The 21,924-nt window shown below is 47.2% G+C and overlaps 1 protein-coding gene across 4 annotated transcripts in view; it reads left to right on the top strand.

Annotated features, from left to right (window-relative positions):
* Positions 1-410: 410 nt before the first annotated feature.
* FAM207A (family with sequence similarity 207 member A) overlaps positions 411-21,924 on the top strand; it is a 65,928-nt gene continuing 44,414 nt past the window's right edge. For 2 of the 4 annotated variants that reach the window (XM_026084824.1, XM_026084823.1), the window contains exons 1-2: positions 411-2,897; positions 3,011-3,119. In XM_026084824.1, the coding sequence (XP_025940609.1) occupies positions 2,826-2,897; positions 3,011-3,119 (181 nt within the window). In that variant the 5' untranslated portion in view covers positions 411-2,825. The remainder of the gene's footprint in view (positions 2,898-3,010; positions 3,120-21,924) is intronic. The other 2 variants (XM_026084820.1, XM_026084819.1) reach the window with 2 other exon arrangements.

Raw genomic sequence — 21,924 nt, 5'->3', positions numbered from 1 at the left:
GGCGCGGGGGCCCGCCTCCCGCACCGGGGGGGGTGTCACGTGACTCGTGACGAGGAGCGGTGCGCGCCGGGCCGTTGCGACCGTTGGAGGCGGCGGTTGCGGGGCGCGGCGCGTGCAGGGGGGAGGCGACGGGCGGGCGGCGGCGGCGGGCCGAGGTTTCGCAGTCGGCTCGGCTTCGCCGTTGAAGGGACGTTTCCTGCGATGGAGGCGCTGAGCTCCGGCCTGCCGGAGACGGGGCGTTTCTCCGAGCGGCTCCGTGGGCTTTCCCTGTCTGACTTCGTGTGCTGGGCTGCGCCCCGCTTCACGAAGGAGGCCCTTTTCTTGGCACGGRCCCTGGTGATACCTGGGGATGGGGTCTGCTGCTGGTTAATGAACCGAGAGGAGATTTCTGCGTCCACCATGAGGTGGAGTTGCGTTAGGGTCCTCTCCTCCTTATAAGCTTTTCTCTTTCTTCTCTCTTATTTTTTCCCGTACATCTTTTCAGTTAATCCACTTCAGTTTTTCTTCTGTGCTCCCATGCTGAGAGCTTAATGGAGCATGCGTGCAGCGTAGCTGCATGGAGAGACCAGACGGTTCTGCTATCCCTTCACCCTTCTCTCCTCCTTCTCAGTTTCTTGTTGGGATTGTTGCGTCCCATTTTTTCAACTTCTACAAGCATAATTCTTAAAGAGTGCAGCAGGTCAGTTAGCCTAAAGRCTAGGTTTGGCTAAATCGGTGACCTCTTTTTTTTCAGATCTCTTAAGCAGGTTGTTATCTGCCTTTAAAATATTTATTGAAGGTTTAGATTTGACTAGTTGGTGACTGTTCCTATGTTGCTTCGCCATCTTACTGTCTTAAACATCAAGGATGTTTAATTACTTTGCCTTGTAGGTTGACWGTGTTTTCAGTGAAGGAGCGGTATCATGTGATAAGTTTTTCATTGCTCCCTTCTTTACTGAATGAGACCRAAAACATTTCTGTGGAGAACTTGGGACAAACCCCTCATATCTCGCCAAGCTCTGTCCTTGTGTGCATGAGGGTTGAGCAGAACATGTAGCTGTTACAAGTCTCAAGGCAAAGACTGTGGYGGTCCCGTGGGTAAACAGCTAGTTTTGCCACTGCTAATAATAGACCTGACTTCTAATAGGTCTTTCCTGACTGTTTGTAGATAAGTGATTCTTCTATCCTAGTGAATTTGATTCCTCTCGTTTGAGCTGTGAGTGCGAAGGATTGACATTTGGGGTTCCACCAGCGGTCCTGGTCAGTCTCTTTGGAGATCTTTTATGCTTTTGGGGTGCTGTGAAATTTTACACGGTGACTTTGTCATGCTACCTTAAAAAGTTACCATCACAAAGTTGGCTAGTTGTTGACCTCTTGTTAAGGCCAGCAGAGTTCATTTGCTTCTTCATGCAAGGGGCAAACGCATGAAGATGTTCTGCAGCTCCAGGCTTAGTTTAGCAGCAAGGTCTAAGGCAGTGGTCCTTGACGTCTTAAAGTGCTGTGATACAGGGCTAGTGCTAGTTAACAGAGCCTCAAAGTAGCAAAAGATTGAAAATTTTTCCTCCTTTTTGTTCTTAGAAAAGTCTGTGGCCTTGATGCTGCTGTTATGGCCTTGAAGCTGCCTCAGGACTCTGTTTTGTGGGAGTCTGCATAAGCCTTGCACTGATTATTGCTAGTATGAGCATGCTGAAAAGGGCACTGGCTCTTCAAAACAGACAGGGAGGCGAAACAAGGCATCCTGGCATAGTGCAGTTCGACCCGGAGCTTTGGAATTCCATTGCTTTCCCGTAATGCCCAGCATGCGCAGTGCGAAAGTCCCGGAGCGCTACCTGCATGGTTGCTCTGGCCACCCCCAGAATCATCAGCCAGTATCTCACATCTGTGTGCCTTTAATGCAGGCACGTGTGGAAAGAAGGAGAGCCTGCTTAGGGAAGTGGCAGGGATAAAAGCATGCTGCCACCTCTGCTAGTTAAGGGAGAGGGTACCCTGGGTGCCTCTGCTGCCCTTCAGTAGGGTAACTTGGAAGCAGCAACGGGGATCATTATCAGTGAGCATCAGGAATGGAGATGTTAAGGACTGCTTGGCTTGTTTTGCAGTGTTTTCTTTTGATTTCAGGTCGTGGCAGGTGGCGATGAACCATCAGTTTGTACATAATCATTTAGGAAATTTAGACCGTGTCTGGTTACACCAGTTGTACTACTAATACGCAGTTCAGGTTAGAGCTGGATACCTCTCCCCCAGCCCTTCTGTTGCAGTAAGGACACAGGAACAGTAGTAGAAGACTTTTATGTGCCTCTTGCTTTCCTGGTAAGGAGAGAGAAAGAGGCTGCACTATCTAAAGCCATTTTTATAACACTATAGTGTTATGTGTCCGTGCTGAGAGAGATGGCACGTTTTAGTCTAAAATAGTAAGTTCTTCTAACCAGACCTGATAGTCCTCATGCAACTTTGCATTAGCTTTGAAGTATTGCATGCCTAAAGGAACTAGATGCTGAAGATTCAGTGAGTAAGTTGCTATGAGTTGTTCACTGAATCTGCTTAATGTCCACTGATTTAGGATTTAGACTCCCAGTCTTCTCAGTTGTTGCCTGTCTGTATCATTAGGTAATTAACATACCTGTTATAAATCTGGCTCTTCCTAAGGCTGCAAGTCATAGTTCTCCTAGGAGCAATATATGAATTCAATGGAGTAAGATGCGATTGGATTGTAATAGAAATGTGCTAAAAATAATAACAGTTTGGGGTTCCAGAACTGTGAAAACGTGAGGGTCTGTCTTTCTGAGACTTTCGGTTCATCTCCTGAATAAAAGAGCCTTGGAAGGCCAGGCCGGTGAGGTGGCTTAGTTATGCCTGCCTGCTCAGGAGAGGTACCTGCACTTTGCCATTGGAGTGTGCACCCCTCCGGTCCTGTCTGGATGGTACTGGGCTTTATATATCTCTCTCTATATCTATATCTATATTTTAATGAGTATTGATTGCACTGAAAGGTGGTGTTGATACTGACTGCTGCTTAATGTTTCTTTTGCATAAGGACTGGGACTTTGCGTCGTCTGATGTCTTCTCTGGGCTGCAGATTGATCCTGATACTCTGGTGAAAAAACTGGATTTGGACTCCAGAAGCATCATTTCATCCAGAACAGGTGAGAGGCGGCGTGGTGGCTCTGTAGGTATCTGCAGGGGTTCACTAGCCTGAGGGAGAGGCTGTGCGTGTCCAGCCAGGTGGGTTGGCAGGTACTGTGGTCACTTGGTCAGGGTACTGGGACTTAGGGTCCGTAAAGTCTGTCGTACTAGGGCACCCTCCGTGATGTGCGGCTGGTCTGGAACTGCCTCCTGCCTGAGCACGTGCTATCAAGGTGTGCCTGGGAAAGCCATCTGTTCTGCAGCATGCCTTTTTACTTGTAACACTCCTTCTGTTGGGTGGTTATCAGGACAGAAATCGTGCAGTTAACGCAGGATAAAAATACACAGTTTGCTGAGCTGTTGCTTTTTAAGTGCTGCATTATGTCGTGAGCAAAGGCCTGTTTGCCTCAGTTATGTTGGGACTGTATTTGCAGCGTTTGGCCTGGTAGTGACTGTCCAAACGAATGCAGGAGGACTGAACCTGGTGAATGCTGGCCCAACTGTGACCTTCCTGTGTTCCTGCGGGAGCTTTTAAAAGGGATTTCCAGTCGGAGGAGGAGGCAGCAAGCCGTGAATGCTCCGTATGTGCTCAATGCTCCCTAGGTGGGAAGCTAGCTTCAGGCTGCGTGCGACTGCTGCTGGACTGTACTGTGCGGTTGGAGCCCCCGTGTGCGGGCTGTCCCTGTGCAGCCCAAGGCTCCTGGCCCCGAGAGGCTTGGGAGAGCAGAGCCCAGGCTGTGACCTGATCTCCAGGCTTTCCCTACGCTGCTTTTGCCTCTTTAGGCAGCAGCCATTCATGCCCCATACTGTGCCAGCAAGTTGTGGAGGCTTTGTCTGTCCTGTCCAGGCTGCTTGTCCTTGTTGCGCCTCATCGCTGCTTTACCCGTGGCAGCCAGTTCTCCCCTCCGGTCCTTTGTTGTTACTGGGCTCCCAGCTCAGAGGCTTCTGGACAAGAGAGCTCCAGCTCGCCAGCAACCGGACTCTCCGGGCCAAAGCAGCGGGGTTCTCCTGGACTTGTCCCACCCTGTGTGGACCAGCAGTGCTGGAGGGGAGAAGTTCAGTATGGCTGTCCCACCCTCAGTAGTGGTTGTGGTTGCCCCTCTGCAGGGTTTCTGTTGCTGATGTGGCAGGGAGGGATTTATAAGATTTTACTGGTGTTGCTGGTTGATGGAAACTACGTGAAAAATTTCCAACATTGTGAAATTAATAAAGCGGAGCTAATTATTACGCAATATAAAACAAGGAAAATGTGGGTGGAGGGGAAGAGGGGCTGTACTGGTACTTGGCCTTTATCAGGATTTCTGGGGTCTGTCTCCAGTGCTGCAGCTGTATCCCTACCTGAGCTAGAGTGGCCAGCAACGCCAGCCAAGTAGCTCTCCAACTGTTCTTGCTTTGAGCCAGCACAGACTCAAAGGACTGAGTCTGAGTTGTGGTGATGAGAAGCTCCATTTTTTAAATTTATTTTTTATTGTCTGTGGTCAGGAGCTGTCTCTGAAGATAATAGATATGTTGCCAGTGAGCTTGATTTCAGGCCTTAGCCTGCGGAAAGAAGCATCTTGAGTGAGACAGGGAACCAGAAGGAGATGATGCAGCTTTTGGTTCTAGTCCCGCAATAAAGAGAGATTCCCTTTAGCTGCATAGTGGAAGAAAGAGCTTTGTACTTGAAACTGTTCCCCCTCTCTAAATGGGAACTGATGGCACTGACAATCTGTCAGGGCGCAGGAGTCTGTTTCTCGGTGTCTGTGACTCCCAAATACCTACTTTTGCCAACCAAATTAATTTATTCTGTCGACGCAGATGAATACTGCTGCAGTGACTTTGCCTTCCTGCACCATACAGCCAGGGCTATAAACAAACCCACCAATGGCCCGAGGGCTGAGTGATGGTGAGCTGTAGCAGCAGTAGCCCATCAATCCCATTTGAGCCGTGGAGTGAGGGAATGGGAAGGTTGCGTGAGGACACATTTGCCTGAGATGCGTGTCCTCTGCATAGAAACCTTTGTGAAATGGCGTTGTTTTCAAAATACCGAGCTCCTTGTTCGTAACTCTGTTGGGAAAAGGACGTGTGTGCGTGCACGTGAACATGGCCATCTCTTTAATTAAATTAGACAACGTGTTGTTGAAGGCTGACAGCCTGCAATCCTAGCCTTTCATTGTAGGCTACAGCTGTACATGTCTGGTTTATAAATAGACCTGTGCTGCTGGTCCCTGTGCAGTGCTGCTGATGCAGATGTGCAGTGCCTGGCAATGTTTAACCCTCCCTCGAGGCTGCGTTCTGGCTTCTTGCAGACAGCGATGTGCTGCCCCCGACGCTTTGTGCTCCCTCACGCTTTTCCTTTTTGCTGATAGTATGGGGGCTCAAAACTGCAGTTCAACGAGGCAAAAAGTGATTTGATTTTTTTTTAATCTTTCCCAAGCCCTTTCATCTTGTATAACTGTGGAGTCATGTGGAGGCTTTTTCATTATGGAAATCGATTCACTTTTTTGTGTTAATTCAGTGAACTGTGACTAGGCTGTGCATACAGTGACAGACATCCTGGCGTTACACGAGATATTCTAGGCAGACATGCTTTGTCTCCAGGGATCTCTGGTCAGTGGAGAGCCTGTTCAGCAGGAAATTCAACTTGATTTTCCCCCTTCCTCGCCCCATCCTCCCCTTTGCTCATTGCATAGGGCAGGAGGGTAGGATTCTCCTACACATTGTTATTTTAGGATTTAATAGAAAGACAAAGAAGTGTTTCTCTCCCACTTGCTTTTCAAGCACTGAGAAGGTCAAGTTGGCAGACTGTAGGTAGGCTTACTCTCCCATGCTTTTCGCAGCTGAAGAAGATTTTTTTTTTTCCTCTGTCAAAGATGCTATGTGGCAGTTGAGAAATCTGATATATTTGTTCTCCTCGTGTGTATAGCTCACAAAGCTTAACGCTCTTTAGGATTGCTGGTATCTCTGTGATTTGTGTAAAATCTGGCTTTGTACTGTGGAACGCTTTAGAGACAGCCAGTAAAACATGTGTGAGTTGAAATGGGCCTGCAGGGCGTGAGTGAAAGAAGGGAGTCTCAGGATTTGGACCTGGCAGGAAACACTCTGCTAGGTTATCAAATCCAGTTAGTAGCTACTGCTTTTGGAACTGTTATCTCTCTCTCTACCCTGCATTCCTTTGCTTTTGGAGCTGTAATTCGCAGAAAGCCAGCACTTTGCTCCTTGGTTGTGTTTCCGTGGCATTTCAGCTTGATCAGAGGTGTCTGTCTCAGATGATTCCTGGTAACCCGTTCTACCTTCCTTCTGCTGTCCTTTCTCTGTTCCTTGCTCCAGTGGGCTTTCATGTTTTGGTTTCCTGCTTGAGCTGGGGCCTGATTGTTGTCTTGGCAGAGCTGTAATACAGAGATGGTGCATGCTGGAATGCTCTCTGCTACTTCTGGAGTTCTGAGACTGGGAGCTGCCGGAAGGATGCCCAGGGTTGAGAGTTTGCTTGGTGCTGGAAAAGTAAGGAAGAAGAAGTGGTGATGTTGGCATGTTAGCTCTACTTGTCAGTGTGTTCTTTCACTCCTCAAGAGGGGATTTTGGCTGGCTGGATGAGGAGAAGAGACCTGGAAAGCATAGCTTCACAGAATGTGGTGCGGGGACAGAAGTTGCATCTGGCCTGGTGGGAGGTGGTGGGGTTAGCCGGCAAGAGCCAGCCTGGCCTGCTTCTGTTGGGCTGCCTTGGAATACCTGGAGGGTCGTGGAGCTCCCTTCCCTATCTTGTCTCTTTTTCTTTCTCTGCTTGGGATGAGCAGTTGACTGTGAGGGTGCCTCTGCTTGGCTCCTTCTCCCAGGTTCCTTGGGCTCTTCCTTCCATGCCTCATATGCCCGTTCTGGCTCCCTGCTTTCTCTGTATCCTTTCTTTGTGCCTCTTTGGCTTTTGCTTGTGTGGTTCCTTCCTCTTCACCCATGTGGTGTTGGGTCTCAGCGCATCTTTGGCAGAAGCTCTTCACCTTTTGTCCAGCTGTGAAGGTATCAATGCTCATGGCAAAGTGTTCTTCTCCTTTTTTTTCTGGGGTATGTGAGGTGACTCTTGGTTCCTGTCATCTTTTTATTCCAACGCCAGGAGTTTAGAGAGGGAAATGATGACTCTTAGTCTGAAGCTGGAAGAGATGTTTCACTCCACTGTTGTGTTCCTGTGTCTGTTTTGTCCACTGCCAGCCATAGGATGCTCAGATTCAGGATGATAGAGCCTGTGAGCTGACATACCCTACCTACCCTACCGTACTGCAGCTCTTCTGAATTCCTCGGATTTCAGAGGTAATGGAGAGCTAGAGAAAGCAAAGTGCTCCTTTGAAAGCCCCACAGGCTGTCAGTGGTTGGGACTAACGTCTCCTAGCCTTGGGTAAGGCTCATCTCACCCAGTCTGGCCTGGAATAGCCCTTGTGTCCACTGAAGTTCATGTGCTTCACTCCACAGGTGTAGCCTGTGCCAAATAGGATCTAGTCTCAGAAAGAACCTGGAATTAGGGAAGATGTCAGCTTAGAGCTCAGCAGTGGTCAAAAAAAGCATACTGAGTATTAGGAATCAGGAGGAAAGAGAATGAGTCGGAGAGCATTTGTTACACCACCTTATAAATAAATCTATGGTGCATGTAGATGTTCCATACTCTGTGTGGTCCTGGTCCCCTCTTCTCTAAAAGGGTGTAGGAGAAGTGGAAAAGGTTCAGAGAAGGGTGGCAAGGATGTTCGGAGGTCTGGAATGCCTATTTAGTTGTTCCTAATGCAAAACCCTCGGGCTTTTTGGGGAAAGCAGAGAGGGAGGATACAGTGGAATCCTGGAGAGTTACGTGGCGAGGGCGGGTGGGTGCCACTTTCCTTTTGTCTCTTCCAGTGCAAACTGGGAAGACGGCAATGAAAATAGACGGTAGAGGCACACCAAAATGAGACGCTTCGCGTGTCACGTGGTGAGGAGTTCAGCTGCGGGCTCCTTATCCGTGAAAGCTCACGTGGGTTCAGAAGGGGGCTGCACCGATTGATGGATGATTGATGGCGTTACTTAAGGAAAAGACTCGTGTTTTGGGCAGTGTTTGAGTATTGGGGGAGCGCGGCTGTCCCGTTCTAGCTGGGCCGAAGGCCTTACGGAGCAACAGCGAGGAGAGCAGCGGGATACCCGAACGGTGGCGGAAGGAGGGTGCTCCATCCCTCCCCCCCCCCCCGCGGGTGGTGGCAGTGGATCCCGCGGCCGTGTCCCTGCGGGACCACGGCACACGCCGGCGAGCCGCGAGCGGGGTGCTGTCACTGTGCCGCCAGGGGGTGCTGGGACGGCAGCGCTGCCGCTGCGGCGCGCCGCGGGTGGGGCTGGCGCCGCAGCAAGAAGCGGGGGAGCCCCGGGGAGGGGGGGGGATAGGGGATGCGGGTCCACGCGGCATCTGGCGGAGGCTGGCTTAGTGCCCCGGCAACGTACCTGCTAAACTCTGGATGTCTCTTGTTGCTCTCGTTGGATACAAAGTTGATTCAGTGTGTTTATTGTGATTGGTGCAAGGTATCGGTTTAGGCTGTTTTGGCATGGTAATTCTTGCAGCATGAGAAGGAAAGGGTGGAATCTGTAACTAAAGAAATTACCCGAATGAAATTCACTTCAGGGAAGCCTTGCATCTGTGAGGGCAGAAATTCAGTGGTCTAAAATGGGAAGTATTTTAATGTAGGGAGCTCTGACCATGTCCTGCTGTGAAGCAGACAAGCTGCAGCTACTTTCTCCTGCTCTGCATCTTGTCTTTAATCATTAGCTCGTCTTAACACTAGATTCCAGATGATTTCCACATGCTAGTAGGTAACAAAAGCCAGCAACATCACTGCTAACACTGGAATTAAGTCCGTGAGCTACTTGCTGAATGATTGCTTCCTATCAGTACGGTCTCCTTAGCCACTGACGTAATGTAAATCAAATGCTTTGCCATAATCTAATCCATGCGAAGACCTCTGTTGTTAGTGTAAGTGAATAAATCTCATCTGGGTGAGCCTCTGTAGCGTGGGAATTAGATGTTTCCAACTAAGTCAGAAATAATGGCCTGTCGTATGGGGAGTGTATGTGTTTTGTTATTATTTTTTAACTGTTGCTTCAGCTTTCCTTTCTTGGGATTTGCTTCTTGAAGCAAGGGCCTGTTCAAGTGCGGCTCTGGCAGACCACTTGCCTGGGAATGCCTTTTTTTTTTTTTTTTTCCCCGAGTGGATGATGAACAAGTTGTGGAATGATATGAACAACTGGATTGGCAATTTCCTGCTTTATTTCCAGCTCCTTCAGAAGGGAATTGCCACAAGATGTTTGTTGAGAAGGTAAAAGCACAGCAGCARCAAGTGTTGCCAGTTCAGAATCACCTGAAAAGCGTTAGCTTGTTACCTTGATTTCTTAGATTGTGGCAGGAGTAGCTTTTCTTCCGGATTTGCTCTCGCTTTTTCGCTGGCRCTGATGAGCCAGGTAAATGTGGAAGGCAGAGCAAAACCATTTCCTGTGTCTGGTCATGGGCTGGTCAAGAGTTCTCATCCTCTAGAGCCTGCTTTGATTGACTACTCTTTTGCTGTAGGCTTGTATGTCTTGATTTTAATATTATTTCTCTTTTATGAAAGGAAATAATTACTAGAGATTAAAGATCAAAGCTTTCTTACGTTCTGCTTCAGGTTTACTATCAAATCAAGCCGTGCGTTTAAACTCTGCTTGCCCAATTCTGTCCCGCGCCTCCTTGTTTTGTGTATTGATCCCTAGATTGCTGTACTGCTGCTTATGTGAAGGCCAAGCTGACTTCTTAGTTTAATTTCCTAACAAAAGTGGATGGCATGGGCTGCGTTCATGTCTTTCACCTTGGTCAAATTTGGCAAGGGATTTCCAGCGGTCGGAAAGGATGAATTAGTGTTACTGTGCTCAAAGATGCGATCCAGAAAATTCAGCGAGTGCTGATAACTGGGCAGAAAGRAGACCCAAACTGTCACCTCCGCTGCAGCACAAGCTCAGCATCTCTGCTGCGTTTGGCCTGCAGATGGCTGATGAGCTCAGTGCATGCTGCCTTTTGCCCACCTGGTATCAGCTGCCTAGARCACTCTCCTGGCTTCGGAAGGGCTGATGGTAGCTTGTGTGGGGAATGTCGAGGAACTGTGGTGCTAGGAGACYGTAGGGAAAATGGCAAGAGTTACTGAGGTGGGGACACAGTGATAAAGGACATCTGCCTGAATAAATGTGCTGGGCCTTGATGTTGTCGAAGCCCGGATCTGCGCAGCCTGATGTAAAGATGTGGGAAGGTTTCAGGCATGTGTGATCTCCAGTATCTCTGTTTTCCCCTTCGTATCTTGAGAGCTTTTCTCCTTTGATAAGCAAGATTCCCTTGCAGAGCTGGTTTGGCAACGGGAGGAGCAGAAGAGTGTAATTACGCAGCTTGTGACAAAGAAAAAATTCCTTTCTCCTGCTGAAGAGGAATGTCTTTTCCTATGGGCTGTGAACTGTAAAGGCATAAGCGGATAAAATCAGACCAAGCAAGAACCTGACCGCTTGGAGTTACTGGAATCTGCAGGCTCTGTCACAGCCTTGTTTTTTCCCCTTTTGTAGATATTCTGTGCGTTCCTTTTGTCACCAGGCCTCCCTCTGCCAAAGCACTGRCTCTCCCCTTCCATTTGTGTCTCAGCTTCAGCTCTCATGTTCCGGATTTGCCATGCCTATCACACGTATGCTTCCTTCTCCTTGGACTCTGCAGCTACTTGTCTGATCTTCTCCCTTTGTAGCCTCAAGTCAGAATCAGAAAAGCTGTGGTTTGTTGACTTTGTGGTCGTGCCATGGGACCATGCCCTAACCCCACATGATGTGATTTGCTTTCCTGGTTTTGTCTGCCTTTTTGAAGGGTGATATGCCAGAATTCTTATCAGACCTGTCATCTCTGCTCTCCCAACCTCTCTGTTCCTATAGTGTCTGCACTCTTCACCACACTGCAGTGACTCTGCTCTCTGGTTGCTTGCACAGTTGCAGCTGTGGCCAGTCTAGTCTAGTCTAGCCAGTTAGTCTTCCAGGATCATGGCAGGATCCAAATCCTTCAGTGCCCCATAATTTATTCCTATCTGTTCCTTCAATTTCTGTCTGTTTATTGTCTTTAAATACTGCAATTCTTCCTCAGCTGTCCTTACCTCTTATCATGGTTCTTCATGAAACACTTCCATGCAAATCCTGGGGTTGTGCTGTTGGTCGGAGCAGATTGCTTCTTCTTGGAAGATGTTTGCTGTGYTGCTCTGCAGAACACGGTACCTCCCTAATCTGTCCAGTCCTTGCATTGTATGCTTTCTTCGGGAGACTTTTTGGTGATGTGATGCTGTAAGAACAGGTCAGAGCTGTGAACAGCGTGCCTATTGCACACCTTTTGGTTATGGCCTTTTTTCCGTCTCCCATATAGCAGGCTGCCTGCCACATCGTGTTGTCTCCTTTGGGGAAGCAGCTGTGCCTTCCTCTGTGTTGTGCAGTGCCTTGACTTGCGAAGTAGGAGGGGTTTTCTTGTTTTGCTTTTTTCTGGCATGTTAGAGCGTTTAGAAATCAAATRGTATGCAAACATTTTAATCCTGCTCTGTTTTAATGAACCCATCCTTTCTGAAAGTCAGTTTAAGCCTTTGCTGCCTGTTTTGTTTTTTTTAATACAAATTTGGGATGTTTTTTCAGTCTTCTGCCTGTATTGGTCATTCACCGTGTCCCTGGCGCAGAAAGCTGCTGGATCTTCAGGATTCTGCTACTGTTGGTTTTCTTCGGCATTTAATTCAGTGCTGGCAGCTGTCATGCCTCTCTTCTGTTTGTTTTGTGTGGAGTTCCTTTTCAAGCTGTTCCCTACTGTAATGCTTTTCAGATGGAAAAGGGTGAACGTGGTTTGCTCTGCAAATTGTGGATGACAGCAAGTGGCCTGTGAGGAGTGGCTGTAGCATCTCCAATGTAGGCATAAAATGCAGCATGCTGCAACAGTCCAAAATGACAAGATGTTCCTGCTCCATCTGTCTTTGTTATTAAACTGCCCAGGCACAGCTTTGGTCTGTGTGAATTTTGGAAGAATTTAAATGCTCTCCCTTAAGTGGTGCCAAAGGTAGCTCCCTYGAGATGCCCTCAGTCGGTTGTATTGCCCTGAATTGATTTTAACGTATTTGAAAAACTCCACTTGGCACGCGGATGCTCCCCTAGAAGACACYGCTATTTGAGTAGTGTTTGAGCTGAGATTTCTCGTTCCCACAGATGGGGCCTGGATATCAAGATGGCTTCAAAACTGGTCACCCAAGTACTGTTGAAGGAGCCTTCAGCTGTTGTAGCTTGTAAAAAGCTCAGTCTTGATCGTTTGAAATTGTCCTGCYGCAACTTGTGCGGGGCCTATACAAATGAAGCGCTGTGCTTCCTTGTGTGTTTTGTTCGTAATACTAAACAGCTTGATTACTGCGAATGTCCGCCCGTGGCGTGTGCAACTGGATTGTAACTGTGAGTGTGAACAAGGATAGAGTGTGCCGTGTCAGGTGTTCCTTGCGGTTGTGGTCCTTTTCCCTCATAAGGAGTGACTGGGGTTTGGGAGTAGGAGAGTCTCTTGCTTTAGGGACATAGGCTCTGCCTTTATCCCGATCGGTAGTTTGCTGCCGGTTTTGGCAGAGGCAGATCTCGGTGGAGCCCAGGCAGGTAACTAGTCGTAGCTCACAGTAAGCAGGAACCTGCATTGAGCTAATATGTGCTGTGCCCTCCTTGGGCCATGCTTCCTCCACTCCCTTGCTATGGCACCTCTCCGCAAGTGGGAAGGGGTGGAGTTAGCAGAATCATGGCAGATGCCTGTCTGTCTTCCAGCTGCGGCCGAGGCATCTGACACTGGCAATAGCGAGAAGGCAGCCGGTTGTAGGAATTTCAGAGACGCCCCTGTGCTGTCCAAAAGTCTGAGGAGATGAGACCTACTCACTAGTTCGTAGGTACCTCTTCAGCAGGCTRGTGGGATAGGCAGCTTGTGAGATGCTGCACAGCACCAAGGAGGGGGCCGAGTGACTTGAGGCCTCGTAAACGGGAGGTGCCAAGGCTTTAGGCTGGGTTCAGGCCGATTAGGTGAAAGGGTGGGGGCTTAAACCAGAGCTCCTGACCTGTCCCACCCATCTGCTGCTGTTGGTTTGGATGGTGGCTGCTGCTGCTTTCTGGGATCTTGGGGGTAGGTAGAGCAGTTCTGCATGACCTTCCTGCCTGTTGCCCCAACGGACTGTGAGAATGATAGATGCTGGTGGGCTCCCAGCTTTTGGTAAAGAACAGTTCCCCTTCCTTGCTTGGGCTTGAGGAGCACGAGGGGAAAAAGGGTTCAGGAGAGCCAGTAACCATGTCAGCAGTTCCCTGTTTCTCTTTCATGTTCTGCTGTCTACTGCATTTTTAGCCCCACAGCAGACATGAAGAAGAAACATAGCCACCTTCTTGTCCCCTTCAGTCCCAGAGCACTCTGTCTTCCAGGGTAGGTGTTTGCTGCGCACACCTGCTTCTCTGCATGCCTCTCTCCTCCGCACCCGCGTATCTTCTGTAAGGCGTCCGTGTCTTTTGTGTAACCTGTGCAGATCCTGTAACCTGCGTTTTCCCTGACATCCTATATACAAGTGCTTGAAATCCCCAATGAAAGAATTTGTAAGAAAGCAAAAAGCCCCAGTAAAGGGAAAACGCTAGAYAGGGATTTGTCTATCAAAGTGAGATTCTTTCTCCCTTTCCTCTGCCCCGAGGTTAATGAGCAGGCATCCAGAAGTGGCTGTGAATGACACTGCATGTGTATCTGTGTGTTTGTTACATTAATTGAGGGAACAGTTCCTGTCTGTTTGCAGCAGAAGTGCAGTCGATAAAGCGTTGGTCACTTCCATGCCTTGAAGGGAGCTGTAACTAACTCTTTCTGTCATTGTGCCCTGGCTTGTGTGAAAYGCTGCAGCAAGAATCTAAATTGGGGAGACGGAAGCAGCAAATATACCCTGTGCAGACCATGCCGGAGTCTGGTAATCCCAGGCTGCTGTGTAAGTGCTGGTGCTGTGGCATCTGAAACCCTTAGCTGGAGCTGTGACTGGCAGCTGCCTAGTGGATCCCTGGTGGTGGGCATTAGTGGGTTTAGCCCTTGACTCCATGGGTACCGGCATTAAATAGGTTGGTCGTACATTTTTCCCCTGCGTGGCCTCCAGGGTGCTCTGTTCCCTCTCTATCAGCAGCCTGCRTGGAGCAGAGCACTGATTGCAGCAACTGGGAGCCCAGTTCCTTTCTCGTGTAGCAAGAAGCAGACAACGTGAACCTCCTGGAGAAGGAATGCGTTTAACAGGTCTACAAGCTTGGCAATAGCTGAAAGGATTTTTACTTCCAGCCTTAGGACTGCTGGCAGGTTGCTTAGGACTGTAAGGAGACCATGTTGTGTCTTGAGTTAAAGAGGAGAGAGCATGTGAAGATCTAGGAACAGTGTGTGCTGGTTAAACTGGCAGAAGGAGGTTACATCCAGAATAACCACCGTGGAAGTGTTGCAAGGGTTGCTCTAAATAGCAATTTACCATACTTTCCTACTTCATTGCTTTGTGGCTAAAACTTTTTGATTTTTGGCTGCACCCTTAGGAACTGCTCTAACAGTGACAAAGCCAGATAAATTTGGGAGCGCTGTTTTGGTGTCTGTGGCCGATAAGCAGGCCTTTTTAAAACTGCATGGTGTTTGTGAGGAACTCTGACAGCGACTTGTGGTTTGGAAAGCCTCAACCAGTGAGATCAGAGGATCTCATGCTACATAATTACTCAAATAGAAGATTGTAGGTCTCAACAAATCACCTCAAAGCCAGAGGACTCTTCTATGACTTAGGTSCAGTGGATGGAAATCAGTGAGGCTTTATTTCAAGAGGAGAGTTGTCCAAGTCCTCTGGTAGACATCAACACAGCTGTGGAGACAGCTTGAAATGGAAAATAGTGACCTGCTGTGGGTTACTTCTGAGAGAATTTGAAGTGGGAATCCTACTGAAAGCTAAAGATGCTAGTGCTTAAAAGAAGTCCACACTGCTTAAAATCAGTTTGCCAGTTTACTGTCTGTGCAGCGTGGTGCCTGCTGTTAGAATGGCTGTGTGAAACTCCAGCTTAATTAGAGGCAGCGCAATTAAATGAAAAGATCTAAGTGACTGTCTGCAACCTGCACTGCTTCAAGTGCTTTGACTTCTCCTCTGGAAACAAACCATCTTCCTGTTGTGCAGTGCCTTCTGCCAGATCACGGAAATCAGTTGTGTTAATATTTATGGAAGTAATTAACTTTTTTTCTTCCCCTCCCTCTAGCTGTGGCTGAGTTCTTAAAATTAACGTTAAAAAAAAAAAAAAAAAAAACCCAAACCTCCAATTAGCTAGTGGTCATGGATACTTGGCGTTATACAAATATAGTAACATTTTCCAGGGTGCCTGAAGCTGCCAAGATGTTAGCAGCCTGCTTTAGGGAGAGGAGGCAGTCAGTGGGAAGAGCCTGAAATGAGTTTGGGGAGTTTGAACTGTGTAGTCACATTCTTCTTATGGCTGTTTCTTGTCACTGTGCAACATTCASCATCGGTGGTGGTGGAGGAAGTGCACGCGCTTACCTGGAGGCGAGGAAGGCTTATCCCAGTAGTCATCACAAGGTAGAAAGCTAGGCAGCTGTGGAAGAAACCCTCCATGCCACTTTTTGGCTTTGAAGAGGCATTCAAACTGTGCGGTTGAAGAGGGGGGATAGGGTTTCACGAACAACGGATTTGTGGACTCGCTTGGTGGGGTTTGCRTTCGGAGGCGCTGTTACGTGTTTCTGCAGAGACAAATCTTCCAGCCTTTGCAAAAGTTGAGCACTCAAGGGCATGCTTTTTAGGTCAAATATGTTAGTCCCTTGTGCCACTGAAGGGCTCTACTGAATTGGGGACAGCGTACCTCTGTGCTTTCCAGCTCGGACGTGGCGGGGCATGGCAGCTGCCACAGGATGCGGTATCTTCCTTAGTGTGACTGTTTTCCAAGGTTTTAATAGGAAACTAATCTAGCATGTTTTCTCCTGCAATATCAACCTAATGTGGTCAGACTTCCATGCTTGCACAAAAATAAATYAACTCTGCTTAGGACAGTACTGGAGCTGCAGTGTTATAAAAGAGGGTTATGAACCAAAATTGATGTCTTTGCTATTCTAATGTTATAGCTTTGACGCAACTGAGTTGTTATAAAATTATAAATAATATAAAGAGAGAGCAGGCATAGTTGCGCACCTGTGGCAAAGATATCACCCAGCGCAAGTCCCAGGAATGAAGCTCCCTCGTGGGGTGTGAAAGGAACAATTAAACACTGAGTGCATCTAGAAAGAGATTCCCATGAGGAGGGGAAAAAAGTGCTTGGGGAGAGGGCCAAAGTGACAGCTCTGGAAGTTAGAGCCCTTCCCTTGTCACCAGAACAGCTAGAGTTGTGTCAAGCTGTCAAACATATTTCTGAAATGTGCATCCTGGCAGTTTAATATTTAATATACACTGTGTTTAGAAAATTRGTAGAGATTGATAAAGGGTAGATGAGAAGAGAGGTCTTTTTCTTTGGGGTTGCCCATTCTGCCTTGCCTTRACATGCTTTTGGGGTGCAAAAATAAGTCAGTCTCCTTTCTCCTCTGGCAATACCACCAGGAATGCCCATGTGAGGAAGGATATTTTGCTCGGATATTCTTTCCGAGGGCTTCTATGCTGTGATTGTCATCTACGGAAATTAGATTGCTGATTTATCAAGGGATAAATCACTGCCCTGCTAATGTGGGTCTTATCTGAACTACAGGCAATGTATTTAATGGTAGATCTCTCAAGAGTTGATGTCTATAATTCAGACTAAGTGGGATCTAAAATATTATCGTATGTAAGTTATCCTTTAATGGAACAGTAGCAGTTCTAGCTTGCCTGAGGTTTATTGTAAGTATACGGTCTGTTAATAGGGGCACTCCCTCACAGATAATCTGTAATCGTTCGGTTACAATACTGATGGCCCGTAGGTTATAATTATGGGAAAACCTGATATTCTCCTGGAGCCATCTTTTTCTCTCAGTCCATCCCCAGCTGCAATGCCCACTTAAACACTATGTAGTGCTGGTTTCTGTGCTGAGATCCGTTCTGCCCAGGAGATCCCTAGGACACCAACATATTAAGAGCCTTTGTGAACAATATTTCTCTTTGCGCTTGGGTAAAAATGTGTGCAGCAGCTTAAAGTCTGTGTTTCCTTCAGTGTTCCAAGAGTTACTGATGCTCAGATGTGGCATAACTGGTAATGGTGCATAATTTGGGTTTAGCTTTTTAGCCAAGTGGCTAATGGAAGGGAAAAAAATTCTTTGTTTTTTATTTTTGGAGTTTTTGAGGGAGATTTACACTGTAAATCTTGCTGGACACGYGGTCTAAGCTAAATGCAGGAAACAAAGAAGAGAGGTTAATATGCAAGGATTAAATGCCATGGGTGCTGGAATACTCCGGGTAGTTTGAAATGTTAATTTGGACAAATTTAGATTGAATCAGCAGTGTTATGAATGGGCCATGAAGCTAACAATAGAATATGGATTCTGCAGGAGAAGCTGGGTTATCCAAGCAGATATCCAAGCAAGCAATGACTTGTCAGCTTGAAGGGACTCTCTGCAGCATTGTACCTAGTGATTTTGGCAGCCAACTACAATATGATGTGGTGTTTCGGAGGGTCTGGCGGGATATCCCAGGGAAAATGGGAGACTTGTTTCCTGATCCTCTGGTGCTGCTTGCACACGTGCAGAATGCACAGACAATTGACAGATCTGGTTAAAGACTTTTGACTTGTGGGAATATCACGGACATTCATGCCTAGTGTAGTTGTGTGTGTGCGTACTCTAGGCTGATTTGTTTCTGACGGATTTTGTAGTTACACAGCTTCTTGTTTGGTTTTACTTATTTCTGTTTTCCCTCATTCCTTTCAAACTAAAGTTTATTTGTAAATTTAGGTCGCTGAGTGTTCTTGCATACCTGGGAAGAATGGGCTGCTTTAACATGGATAGGACATTCCTAGCTGCTATGGATACAGACTGTGTCTATACATGCAGTAGTTATTTTGCAATGTGTTTTGAGTTCGAATAACCTAGATGTGCCTGTTGACAGGGAGGTACGTGAAGGCTGTTCCAGACTGCAGGAATTCTTCTGCTAAGAGAAACCAGAATTTTGAGTTTGAGTTGTTTCATTCGGCGGTGTTTTTATCTTTAAAGTTTGRTTCTCAGTGAAGCCATCACTCTTCATTCGTCATAGGTGATTCTTGATTCCAGGGCTAGGCCCATGTGTTCTCTACAGCCGCAGGCACGTGTATTGCTTTAATGCCTCTGCCTGTGCTGTTTTATTTATGGAAATAGCATACAAACATGTAGATGCTGTTTATATGCAATTATTTTAACTTCTGCATGTATTTTCTTCCTCCAAAATGGAGGGTGTGGGCCAACTTACTCTAGTCCAGTAAAAGTTTTGATTAATTTCAGTAGCACGTAGAATTGTTGCTCTGTGGCTGTTCCTGTGTCTTTCCTGATGGCTCTTCTAACTGTGTCTGCTGAGCATTATCCAGGTGCAGAGATACCTTTGCGCGAGTGAACTGATTTCCTTTGCTGTAACTTGTTTTTCATTAAGGCACCCAGCTGCTGAAGCAGGTCCTTTCTCCATGTCGGTGTCATACCTGTAACTTCATGATTTAGTCATGTTACGGATTTGTAGCCTTGACCTAGTTTGCGTGATTTCTTTGARAGCCCATCTCTTGTGCCCTGCTACAGCCCTAAAAAAGGGAGGTGGAACTGAAGGACAGGAGGGGTGGCCTTTGCTGTCTCTCAGTCGTTCAGATTTGGGTCACTGGTCTGTTTGGATCAGATGCACAAGAACCAGTTAATTCCAGTCTCCAGTCCAGGAGACCATCATGGAAAGTGAAGAGCCCTGGAGTTGGCAGATGTTACCTCCCAAGTCTGTTATCTTAACTCCTGGCTGTTGGAGACTAGCTGGAGCCGCAAGTCATCAGTCCTGCCAGTGACTTTTGTCATACCGAGACGCTCCAGAATTAGGTATTGTCTCTTTTTCCTCTTGCTCCTTGCTGAGTGTTTGTTCTTGGCAACATCCTTGGCCCTTTATGCACTTTAGTTTCATATTACAGGTTACAGTATCTTCTTTGTTCAGTTGAATAAAGAGATTTAACATGTGAAGAGGGTCCAGAAGGACCCAAGGATGGGACATGCAAGCTGAATGCAGAAAGTGTGTTCCTCATGGGAGCTGCAGAGATAGGTTGGTATGCTTGCTTGGGTCTTAAAACATGAAAAGGTCTGAATTAGGAGCTTCTCCCCTCCCCCTGGTATTTGGGGAAGGAAAGGGGAATAGGACAGGGCATGATGATATATACCCTGGTATAAGCTTAGAAAATTACAGACTAGATCTTGGATCCGACCAGATATTTGTTCTGCATGTCTTCGCTGTGTGGGATGTGCTGTCTTGCTCCAGCTGTGACTGCATTGCTGACGACTGTAGCAGGAGAGGAGGTGCCTGTGGCAGAACAGAACATCTTTTTTTGAGCGAGTGCTCTTTTTTAGATGTTAGATGTGCTCATTAGAGGGCAGCAGAATAACTCTTGCTTTTTCTAGGTCAGTTCTATATTTTTAAATGGTATTTTTCTGCTCTGCAGGACACGCAAACAAAATTTTCCAGTTCCTCCTTCAATTTCTCTTAGTGCATTAAGTATATGAAACAGCAATGTTCATATTAAAAACTTCATCCAATATAAATGAGCGTAGAGCAATAACAGTAAAAACTTGCTTCTTGGAAGCTTGTAAGTGTTGCAGACTCAAAGGAGATGCAGCTTCTTCAGGATTAAACCACAAACGGCTAGCACCGTATGTGAAAAGCATCCGAAGGAATGTTTCACAGCTAACTTGTTTTTTCACTCAGCCTAATTCTTCTTTGACCTATATGTCCATATGCATCTATTGATTGTGTGCTGCACCCCAGCTGCTGCTGCTGCCTTTTTCTGCTTGAAGAAAATATTAAAGAACCAGACTCCTTTTATATCTAAAAAGTAATCTTTAAATGAGATCTCATAGTACCCCTTCTCCCCCCACCCCCCTGTTCTCTGTAATATAAATACTATAAATAATTATGGCATAGTCTTTAGAGGCTAAGTGAGGCTTGGATTTGGAGCCCAACATCACGATACTTAAATGCATTATTTATTATGCAGCGTTCATAGAAGAAGGCTGTAGTGCTGTTTGGCTTTGCAGCTAGTGTATTTCTGGCTTCAGAAAAAGCTGTGCAGAAATCCTGGCTAGGAGCGAGCATCTCCAGTGCACGTTTTGTTTGTTAGCAATATTTTGCACACTGTTGACCTCTCCAGGGGAATGTGAGTTGGTCCAAGGCAGCTGGAATAGCAGGAAAACCGTATATTTCAGTTTTAGCAGCATCAGCCATTGGTTTTTGACAGATGGCTCTGATTTTGCAAGGTCCTCGGTGGAAACAAACTGCATTAACAAGAAGAGAATGAATATTTCAAAAGATGTACAAATGGGCCTTGTATATTGAGAACCTTTGCAGAATCTTCCGTCGTCTTTCTGAAACTCCTCAGCCTAGAACGGTAGAGCATGTCCGAGGGTTGGCTGTGGGGCAGAAACCCTTGTCTCTCTCCCAAAGTGTGTTGGATGTTTTCACGTATTGCGCGTTTTCAGTCCCTCCCTCTCCCCCACCCTAGAGGCATTTTGCCAAATGCTCCGCTGTGGTTTGAGCCACAGGTTCCTCAGGGTTTGGTAGGTGCTGCGTGTTCCTCACGTGGGTTGGAGCGGCTCTAGCGCAGCGGGGTGTACTTGGCTGCTTTGTTCATCCTACGTTATTTTTTTAGGGTGGCAGTGTCCAAGCCCACAAATGTCAGAAGCGGAACAGCCTTCTTGAGACTGGCAAGTGTTTTGCTCCTGGCACAGTAGCTTGGACCAGTCCCACCTCCTGAAGAGGTCTTGATTCTGCTTTTCACTCTTTCTTTGGGGTGTACTGAGAAGTTGGCATTCTTCTTGTCTCTTAGTTGTGACACTTTAGCAAAGGGAGGGCTAATAGGAAGCTTCTCACCAGGAAAGGAAAGTGGAACAAAGCCAGAAAGATGTGACATAGCACTTGGCAGCTCTTGGTGCATTAGGTAAAAATTAATACGCTGTCAATAGGATAAAAAGGTTAAGCTCAGTCTTAAACTAAGTGAGGATACACCAGTGACGGGTCTGTAGAAGGTATAGCTACCTTCTACCTTATAGCAGGTTTACTTCAGGCATGGTGAGCCTAAATATTTCAAGACTATCATTTGGGAAAGGGTGTGTAGTGCGGTTTGTTGTTGTTTTTGATCTTGGGTCTTTTTCAAGGAATGCTTTCTTTAGAGGAACAATTCCAGGTGATGAATTCTTACTGGTTGGTTGGAGTCTGCCGGCACCCCTGAATGCTTTTTATAAGGGACGTAGTTACCCTGTTAGGGTGGGGGTTACTGAAGCGCAGAGAAGTGAGGTGATTTCCTGAAGCTCCCGTAGCTGACAGATCTCCGGGCTCTCTGTTTTGGTACTGCAGTCTTAGATCTGTGAAGATCAAGGCAATGCCAAATGTCTGGCAGCTCTGAAAACTGCTGGCACGTCAGATAAGCACCTACTATGTTTCGGTCCTCCTCCCCCCAACGCACGCTTTCTTTTAATAACATGGGTGTTCTTGCGACAGCTTTCCTCCGGCAGCTGCTGATCTCATCAGCGCGCGGGGTAGGTGGAACAGTGGTGAGAGCACCCGTTCGTGCGAACGCGGAGGCATTGTAAATGCTGTGCAGTAGTGCGTGCCGCTTGCTGAAGCCTGTTACTGTCTGTGTGTGCTGCTGGCAGAG

Source organism: Apteryx rowi, unplaced genomic scaffold (assembly GCF_003343035.1).
Source record: "Apteryx rowi isolate R43461 unplaced genomic scaffold, aptRow1 scaffold_650, whole genome shotgun sequence".
Taxonomy (NCBI): domain Eukaryota; kingdom Metazoa; phylum Chordata; class Aves; order Apterygiformes; family Apterygidae; genus Apteryx; species Apteryx rowi.
The sequence above is the reverse complement of the archived record's forward strand: the minus strand, read 5'-3'. Positions and strand labels throughout refer to the sequence as shown.